This window comes from Mus caroli, chromosome 14, assembly GCF_900094665.2.
Source record: "Mus caroli chromosome 14, CAROLI_EIJ_v1.1, whole genome shotgun sequence".
Taxonomy (NCBI): Eukaryota; Metazoa; Chordata; class Mammalia; order Rodentia; family Muridae; genus Mus; species Mus caroli.
Window position 1 is genome coordinate 69,926,128 of NC_034583.1, and position 10,456 is coordinate 69,936,583.

The 10,456-nt window shown below is 41.7% G+C and overlaps 1 protein-coding gene across 1 annotated transcript in view; it reads left to right on the forward strand.

Moving 5' to 3' along the window:
• Vwa8 (von Willebrand factor A domain containing 8) overlaps positions 1-10,456 on the forward strand; it is a 321,037-nt gene that overhangs the window by 226,958 nt on the left and 83,623 nt on the right. The window contains exons 30-35 of the mRNA XM_021181216.2: positions 1,238-1,348; positions 2,510-2,574; positions 2,985-3,110; positions 4,481-4,590; positions 5,198-5,352; positions 7,005-7,200. Of these exons, the coding sequence (XP_021036875.1) occupies positions 1,238-1,348; positions 2,510-2,574; positions 2,985-3,110; positions 4,481-4,590; positions 5,198-5,352; positions 7,005-7,200 (763 nt within the window). The remainder of the gene's footprint in view (positions 1-1,237; positions 1,349-2,509; positions 2,575-2,984; positions 3,111-4,480; positions 4,591-5,197; positions 5,353-7,004; positions 7,201-10,456) is intronic.

Below are 10,456 nucleotides of genomic sequence, written 5' to 3' on the forward strand. Positions count from 1 at the left end.
CAGCAGATGTAAATTCCAAGTCTTGTTATTTTTTAAGATTGTGAAATTATCAAAATGCATATGAATCAAGTTTTAATACACTGTCTGGGTGGATGAGGCTGTCCATTGCACCATTTCTTTCTTTGGGTTCTCAGGCATGGTTCCGACAGTGTAAGAACTCTGTAACATTTAACATTGAATAAACAGTAAACCTATGGAAAAAAAAAAAAAAGGCACATAAGCTTATTGGTTCCCACCACAGGAACCTCCAGTGTGAGATTTGAGAGTTCCTTACTCAGAATAGCTTCCTTCAGAGGGGAAAACAAAAACAAAAACAAAACTACCAAGCCTTTGTCACACAGAGGGAGGAGAATCCAGAAGGGGGCATCTTAAATGTTTAAATAAAAAGGACCTGAGTCTTCTCAGCGCCTCTTTCCAGTCTCTCTGCCCGCCAGGGATCGGCCCGACGGCTGGTCCCCCAGTTGCACAGCTCTGAGTGATGCCGTGATGCCACCGAAGCCTCGTTTGTGTGTTAGTGTAGCAACAGTAATGGAAGTTCCATGGGCAACAGGGCAGAGGCAGCCATATACCACTGCTCCCTACGCTGAAGATCTCCACTCAGATAATCCCACATCCTCGACTTCCCCATAGAAAAGAATTTCAAGCCAGGCCAATATTAAACAAAGCTGGTGGAGGGGCGTGTTCTTGTTATTGGGGGTAGTTTATTATTGGGAGTGGCAGATTTGTTTTGTTTTAAAATTTGTGTGTGTGTGTGTGTGTGTGTGTGAGAGAGAGAGAGAGAGAGAGCGTTTTCCTGCATGTAGGTATGTACATTACATGTGTGCTTGGTTGGGTACCGGATCCCCTGTAACTGGAGTCACAGGCTGTGGTCCACCATGAGGTCCTCTGTGAGAGCATCCAGTGTTCTCTCCAGCCCCGAGTGTGATCTTCACTTCCTGACTATAATAAACTGAAGTATAGAGCAGCCACCTTTGATTTTAAAACAACCTTCAAAAGGAAAGGTTACATAATTACCTAACTAGAAAGTCCTCAGTAAATAATTCAACTGTATTCTGTGTGAGGATTAGTGAGGGTTCTCATGATTTCTTACATTGCAATGATACATTTCTTATCATTGTGTTTCCTCTGGCTTATCATAGTAACCTTCCCTCCCAGGTTCCTAGTCACTGCTGTTTTGGTGGTGGTGGTGGTGGTGGTGGTGGTGTCTTCAATTTCATACTGTTTTCTTCATTTCCAGAGTAATGCCGTCCTCTTACTCGACACTACTGGCAGTGCCATTCGCCGTCTCGTCCTTCCCACAGAAGAGTTTACATCTAAGAAGTCTTCATGGTGGAGCAAGGAGGAAGGTGTAAGGAATACCAGATTTGCCTAGCAAACTGATGGCCAGGGATTTTCCCAACTGCAAAGATGGATGCCTGTCTGTCCCTCCCAGTGCCAAACAACAACAGAAACTAGAAGCCACAGAAGGGTTATTAAGCAATTTTAGATTTTGACATGGGAAAACTGTGTAGTTAGATGCACGTTAACTAGCAGGAGGTTCCTTTAGTACCCAGCATATTAGTGTGAAGATTGCCAGGACTGGACGGTGAAGGAACATTAGAGCTTTTTGAGTGTGATATTCATAGCAAATTCTTAGTCATGCAATCAACTTAATTATTTTCCAATTACATAGTTATATTTTGGATTTATATGTTAAGATCTTAAGTACAGCAACTGACTTGCCTCTATCAAATACATGTGTCAATTTATTAACTAAATTAAACAAATTAAACATGTAGCCTCACTCAAGGAAAATTGTTTCTTCTTTTAAATATAAATAAAGCTTGTCCAGTGCTTTGCAAATAAGCATCAATAGTTCATAAAATACTGAAGAAATATTTTTAAGTGTCATAATTGAATTAAGAGCTAAGAAACAAAGTATTTCCTGTATGCTTATATTATGATATAAACTCCACAATTAACCAGTAAATAGTAGCTTTTTTAACCAGTATTTTGCACTTTTTTAAAGATTTGTTTTCATATGTTGGGTGTTTTGCCTACATGTGTATCTGTGCATAATGTAAGTGCCTGGTGCAGAGGCAGAAGAGAATGTTGGATCCCCAGGAACTGGAGTTACAGATGGCTATGAGCCAACATATAGGGGGTGGGAACTGAACCTAGATCCTTTGTAAGAGTAGCAGGTGCTCCTAACTGCTGAGCCATTTCTCCAGCCCCATTTGGTACTATTTAAAATTTATTCTGAAGAGATTTTAGTAGCTCAATGATAGACTGCTTACCTCCCAAGCACAAGGCCCCAGGTCAAAGCCTCAGTACTCAGAACAGAACCCCAAAATGCCTAGAGAGCTTTAATGTATAGCACGCAGTATGTTTTAAAATATAGGTTAATGTATGTTCCCCTGAAAGTCTTAGCATGGCTAAGTGCTTCCCTGCCAGTGGCTTGCGTCATGCATTGCAGGAGTAGTTAAGAGATTATTCATGTGAATATTTGCCTTGTTCTGTTTTTCTTTAGGAAACTTATAGAATGTGTAAAGAATTCTCACACAAAAACTGGGTAGTATTCTACAAACAAACAGGGTAAGCTCTTCACTGTATAAGATTTTAAGCTGGAATTCTTATTTTGTTCATTCTGTTACCTGATATAATTATATTTGCTTAGTATAAGACAAACAAAAATAATAAAATTTTATTCTGAAAATAACTCTTCGAAAATCATAGATCGCTGAGAAACAGGCATAAGAAGTGATACGGTGATTTATTTAACACAGCCCTGGCTACACAGCAGGTGTCACTTCCTGTTAATTTCTCTCATACCTACCCTGACATATTGAGAATTTTGTACACCCGTGTTCTAAAATACCCTGTTCCTTTATTATTACTTAATTTTTTAAAAATGTGCATCTTTGGGCTGTATATTATATTGTAACATGATTACATTCACATTATCCTCATCACGTCCTTTCAGATATAATTTTCTTCTTTTTCAGGAATAGCTTGACTGTCCTGGATGTCTTAGAAGGACTAGCTCACACCATCTCACTTCCCATCAACCTCAGGACAGTTTTCCTTGTGGCAGAGGACAAATGGCTTCTTGTGGAAAACGAAACAAATCAGTGGGTAAACCCAAGGGTGTACTGTCTCGTGAAGGATGCAGAGGCCCAGCCTCATCTCCCATGGCTCTCCCTTCTCATTTGCGTTTCTGTGTTGGTCAGCCTTTCTAAGTGAAGTCTAGAAGAACACAGGGAGGAAAAGTTAAAGTGGTACTCTGTGTCTCTTCTCAGAGTATGACATGGAAATGAACAATAAAAAAGTGATGACTCATGAATGACCCACTTGTGTTTGGGTTTTCCCACTAGCACACTGAGTGTTCACTGTGTTCTTGCCAAACTCGAGCTGCCACAAAGCACACTCTCATCCTCTCTCCTGAGAGGCAAGGCCTCCTCCATCCTAGAGATGTTGCCTTTTTGTCACCAGTCCCACTCAGACACCCCTCCTTCCATCTTGTATGCTTACCGGGTCTAGCTATGGTGATGTCTGTGGACCCCACACTTCCTAGGCAGGTAGTATTCTGTACCTGCCTAACAAAGAGTGCATGGTGGGTTTCAAGTTTGTCTTCCTTATATGCTGTGTTCACTAGCTAAGTACAGACTCTTTCTGCTGACAAGCGAAGTGCCTTCTAGAAAACAGTATCTGGCTACGGATAGATCTATGTTTTAGAAATCTTTTTGAAATTATTTATTTACATTATGTATGTAAGTACACTGTCACTCTCTTCAGGCACACCAGAAGAGGGCATCAGATCCCATTATAGATGGTTGTGAGCCACCATGTGGTTGCTGGGAATTGAACTCAGTACCTCTGGAAGAACAGCCAGTGCTCTTAACCACTGAACCATCATCACTCTAAGCCCCTGTTTTAGAAATCTTAAAAGCAAATAAAAATGTGGGCAGTTATAGTCACAAGCACTTCTATTTCTCAGCTGGTCACAAATCTAAGGTCATATTCTCTTGTGCTACCTGATCCAACACTTATATCCAGATGGAGCTCCATTTCTGGGCATGGCAGTGCATGCCTGAAATCCTAGCACTCAACATGGAGGCCTGAAATCACGAGGTCATGGCCAGCCTGAACTAGTAATTGATTCCAATACCAATACCCTGTCTGATAAAAACATCCACAAGAACAACAACAAAGAGAGGGGGGCTCAATGGTAGTAAGGGTGGGCCCCATTATAACTCTGCCTGTCTTGTATAGGAATTTTTTTTAATTTGTCTTTACTATGTTATTATTTGGTATTTCTCTTTACAGTATTGTTGAAAAGGATTTTGGTAATTTGTGATGAAGTGTTTAAGGTACAAATTATGCTTAGGGGCTTTGAGAGGAAAAAAATTAATTTTTCTTGGTCTATCCTAATGATTGTTAGAAAAAAAACATTTAACATAAACTAGATTTAAATTAAGTTAGGCTTCTTGTTTGTTTACAGGAAGTATCTTTTGACTAAGCCTGCACACATTGGTTCTGAGGACACGGGGGCCTGTCAGTTGTATATGTTGAAAGAAGAGCTGCCTAGCACAGGATTTGGGGTCACACAAGGTAAATACTGTGTTCCCTGTGCTTGCTGCTGTGTGTGCACATGCTTATACATACACTGCCCTCCAGGCTGATGGGAGAACAGGAACATCAGCCTGTGTGATGCTTCCACCAAACCCAACAGCTTAGAAGTAGGAAATCAGGCTCTTCCACCTACAACCCTTCATCAGGAAGCCACGCTTTGAACTCTGTGTGAGATTTGTTTAACTGTGGAATGGCTTGTTTGTCTGTTCCATTTTTCACTTACCATTGTTAGGTCCCAAGTCTAGCCTGGGTTAGCATCTTTCCTCCTACCGACTGCTATCTTATCAGAACTTCTGCCCCATTCATCACAGTTTGCCAACCCTGGCTAGGGTCCTTGATCCAGGACAGTTACTGCTGCCAAATGTTGGGTTGCATAAGTGCTGGGACTCCCTTTGGAAAGACGCTTTGATGATTAAAACCATTTTCCCAGACAAAAGCTGGCAGGTGTAGTTTAAAATATTTAAAAAATGAAACTTGTTGTTTGAGTTATTGAGAATGAAATCTTGCAAAAAAAAAACCCAACAATAATAATTGCTGGAATGTATTAGGATTATATCATGTCTAAGATGTATCTGACATTTTTCAGAAACAGAGTTCTGTATACCTCATAAAGTGTCAAGTGATCAGCTGTCATCTGAAAACCTAACCTCAGCTGTGGGCCAGAAGATTGCCTCTCCTAACCGTATCCTCTCGGATGAAAATAGTCACGCTACCATAGTTGTTGGCTTCCCGGACCTCATGGTAAACACCAACCTGTGAAACTGAGTGAACTTAGTGAGTGTTTCTCCTCAGAGCAGCCCAGCATGTCTCGGCCTGTCTGAAGAAGAGTCACTGAGAGTAATGTTCTGGTTAACACTTCCAGTCAAGGCTGCATTTGAAATCAGCCACCAAAACTCTGTTCTATGTATATAGCTTCAGTACTGTAAAAATAGCGTTTGAACTGTGATGTGATAGAATTTAGTAAGGAAAAAAATTTTTTCCTCCTCTGGGAGTTTGTGTGACACAGCACTTGACATACTAATGGTGACTTTCTTACCACACCATCCTAATTGTGTGCTTATGGACTGACAAGAGGAGCAAACTGAAACTGATCAACGTGCCATGTTTTCTAGGACTTATATAGTGATTCTTAAATGACTTTAAGTAAAAGTGGTCCTCATCTTCCCCTGATGGATATGTAGGGGATGGAAAAGAAAGATTATTCCAGGACAAGTAGCAATCTGATAGTCTAAGATGTAGCCCTGTACATTGTGATTAAACATTCAATTTAAATAATTCCCTTTGTCACTGCAAGGTGAGCTGATAGGATCAGTTCAAGATAAAAATAGGGTTCCACTTATGCCCCAATCTCACATGCTTAGAAATTTTAGTTTAATTAACAGATAGGAGAGTCCTTAGGGATCGAAAACATTTGAAATCCAGAACCGAATAGATAACATGTGCCTTAGACCTTTGACGGGAGCTTTACTAACTGTCAAGTAACAGCCTTTGCTCCCACATTCTGTGACTCACAATGCAGAGTGCTGTCGCAGCAGTGTCTGCAGCAGCCCGGATGGAATGATGGAGCTGCGCTGATGAGCTCGCCACCGCCGCCCTTACTGCTTAGGTAGAAAAATAATAGAGCTTTTCTGTGGAAATGGGACTGTCTAAAAAGTGATCTCACCGCTTTACTCTGGCTGAAGATATCCGGGTTAAAATATAGTGCTGCCATGAAAAAGGTCGAAGGCAAAAGCTGTGTCTAGGCTACTGCTTATGTTAACCCTTTAGAACCCTTCATAGGCCACACGGTTAGTAACCTCATTAAAGCCATCCTCTAAATGATTGGTACCCACCATGGAGGAGACGCCCAGTTTAAAATTTAAAAGAAAGTCAGCATTCAAAGCAAGCACGCTTCTGAGGCCCACCCAGCACAGCAGTGACATACTGTGCTGCTCTCAGCCCATCCCAATAGCTCTTTCTCATACAGTAATGCCACAGAGCTTTACACATGGAGAAACAGGAAAAGATCCTCCCTCCCACAGAGACTGTAATGCCAGACCTAGAGCCTCAGCTCAGGTGTGATTAACCCCTAGCCTGTATCCTTTACCACGCTGCCTCCTGCGTGTATGCGAATTTCTTTGTATTTCTTCATAAGGTTGTACAAAGGGACATGTCATTCCTTATTAGCTCTTTATGCAGTTTTCAAAATCGATAAATTATTATAAACTTACAGAGTTGTCTTACCCTAATCTGCAAGAAATGTCATTATCAGTGATGACAATTCTTAAATTTATGCGTTGGCACTAGCTTAAGGGGCAAAGTACTCTAAGCATTGTGATGAGTGTAATAGGTGTGTGATTTTAGCACCCTTTCTCCTTTTCCTTATCTTCTCTTTTTATTTATTTATTTTTCAGTCACCCAGTGAAGTTTATTCATGGAAGAGGTCTTCATCTTTGAGACAACCAAGTGTTTCCAGCATGACAATGTATACAGGGAAGCGGACAAATGTCACCCCAAGGCACAACAACTGTGTGACTCTCACACATACTAATCAGGTGGTGAGGATTCTGCCCCCAGGAGAAGTCCCTCTGAAAGACATCTACCCAAAAGGTGCGGAACCATTTCAGCTTGCCAAGACGGTTGAAGGCAGCTTGCTTTTGTGGGGAGATGTTTAGTTTTTCATTGTCATTTTCTGTTTACACATATAAACCACCCTGACTGTTAAAGTAGCTAAAAACACCTCTGTGTGTGGCAAGTCTGTGGACACCTCCACACCGTCGCTTCTTGTGGGCTCTGCAGTGTTTATCTTTGCTCACACTGTACCTGTATGTACCCTGACTTACTTAGAACTCGGCTTCTGAGAACTTGCAAGAGGAGAGTTTGTGTGTGGCTTGCTTTATCCGCCAGCCTCAATCACCTCATGTTGATGACTGCGTACTAAGTGCAGTATTGATCATTTTTGTGTCCACCCATTCATCTTCAAACCCTCACGCCATTATTAGCTTGCTTTTCATTTAACTTGTGTTGAACCTTGGGGTAGGAAGAGAAGGTAAATTATCTGGGGTCACCTACCAGTGACCCGAGGGGTGCAGATCTGTGCCAAGCTCTCCCACAACCAACTCGAGAACTCTCCTTCCATATCACACTGGCATTCAGCATAGCCACTATAAGACCCGTCATTTGCAAGGCGATAGTGCTGTTATCCTGGACTTTATGTGTTTGGCTTGTTAGTGTGGTTGTTAACCCACTCTGAACTCCCCACTGGCTGTAGGCGCTTCTCACTACCATCCGCTGACATGTTCTGAATTTCTGAAAGAAAGACACACATACACAGCTTTCTATTCTAAATACCTTAAACAGCTTAATGGTGGGCACTCCCAAACCTCCCCATGGCTAGCACACTCTCCTCTCCAATATTCCTGAATTATTACTTTCTAAAATCTATATTCCATCTCTGCTACCCCAGACCCAATCAGAGGAGTGGCCCTGCCTCTGTCTCCCTGCCCAGCCGACAACTTTATTTCTTAGTCAGAGCCAACTGGGGGCAGGGACCCTCAGCGCAGACATAAGGGTTCCATTGGTGTGGGGAGCTGAATTAACTCAAATAGCATTAGAACCAGTCCACACCATAATGCTAAATGTGTTATAACCATTACTGAGTTGAAAGACTCTGTGTTTAAATGAGTATACTAAGAATTTGTTCTTTCCACACTGAAACTCATGGAAAATAATCAATATTGCCTTAAAATACTTTGCATGATAAAAGCAGCTGAACGATGTGGCAGCTGCAGTACATCACAGCATTACTATAGTAGATATATACTATACATACAAATAACATACATATATAATATAGTGCATGTATATATAATGTAGTATGTGTGTATATATGTGTGTACATATATACACATACACAATTAAGGTGCTCTATAAACACAGGAGCAGCTTATGGCCCAGTTGATGATAATTAAGTGATTCCTGAAATATGTGTGGAAGTTAATGAAATGAAGGAATTATGACAGGAAAGGGAGCCAAGTGACAAGTGTGGGGACTTGGTAGACACTTCCCATCACAGCACAGTGCCCTTCTATCCACCCAGACACGGGAATCCCCTTGGTCCCCCTCCTCATCACTCATGTCCACCCTCCTTCATCCATCTTGTCCCTGTGATACAGCTCAGGAGTGCTTGTTTCATTAGATGCTATTGCCAGCATCCCATCCGGACACACGCAGGTGCTGGCATGGCCATCAGAATTCCTTCTTCCATCTTTGCTTTTGTGTGTGTGTGTGTGTGTGTGTGTGTGTGTGTGTGTGTGTGTGTGTGTGATAGTTTGAACATTCACATTTCTTCTGATTAAACACAGTACATTTCACTGTTTTTACTATATTAGTTTTTTACAATTGATGATTACACACATACATAAAGACTGTTACTGGAAAACATCATTCAATGAAACGTTTTACGATAGCACATGTCACTTTAAACCCGTGAATGCAGAGGGAAGGACCTCAATCCTAGTGGCCAGCAGAAATGCATCATTACATTTCCAAAAGAAGTGACTTTTGTAAAGGAACTTCCTTTGCCTCTGCAGACTCTCTTGGTTGTTTTCCCTGACAGTTTTTATTCCTGCCCTAACCTTGGCCCTGTCCATATAAACACTCCACTGTTCATGGGAACTCAGTGATAAACACTGCGGCAATGACTTCCCTTTAACGGTGAGTCGACTAATCCCTAAATACAGTTTGTACCTATCTTTGAAATCCACCTGGGCTGTAACCATGGTGGGAATACACTAAGCCTCCATCTTCCTAAGTATGGGCACATTTAAAATGGCAGGATAAAGCTAAGCTTGGAGAGAAACCTGGCAGCAGATACACTTCCTTAATTTATCCACAAATTCCACTCAAGGATACCCATAAGGCCCTTTCTGTAAATACTTTAGTCTCCTGGTTTATTTTTAGATCCATAAGCTTTACTCTTGACTCTTTTTAAGCACTTAGCACTATTGCCACAACACTGCCAGGCACCTGTGTGACCACGGAGCCCTTTGCTGCTGCATGAAGTAGCTAAGATCAGTGTGGATTCTTGCTTTCTCCTGATTGGACAGAAGACATAGCCATCTCTGCATTTCCCTCCTCCCCTGTCTGTGGAATTAATTGTGAACAAAAAGAAAGAATGATGTAGTAAAAGATTTTAAAACAAGTAGACATGTTGTTCTTGCAGTGGTCTGAAAGTGGTGTTAGAGTAACTCAGCCTCCTGCTGTGTGCTTTTGAAAATGTCCTTAAGTGACAGAGCAACCTTGTTTAGGTAAGTTAGATAGGCAGTGCTAGCTTCAATAGCTTGTCCTTTTTAGAAAAAACAAGACAAACAACAACAACAAAACAAAACAAAAAAAAACCAAAAAGGTCAATAAATATATATTTGTAGACTAAATATAAATTCACCTCATTTCAGCTGGATTTTAGAATCAGAATCAAAACATTATAAATGGTGTACAGCCTTATCAAAGATTGGCTATATTCCACAGAAGCACAAGGCAGACAGTGTGACTTGTGACAAGCATGTGCTGCTTGCAGATGGTCACCTAGGGACAACTACTTCAGTTGGGTGGGAAAATTACATCTTAACCCTTTTCCTCAGTCCCCTGTCCCCTGGTGCCCCTGCCTCCAGCACTGCCCCCTCCTCCCCTCCTCCCCACACCCACACCTACTAACACCTCGGAATCTCTCACACCTGGCTCCAAATCGACAATCCCCCTTTTCCAAGTCCCCAGAGGTCCACAATGGCTCAGAAAGGAAAAGAAATGGGAAAGGGAGGAATTTTGCTCCCAGCCCCCCACCCACCCACCCACCCCCACCCACCCC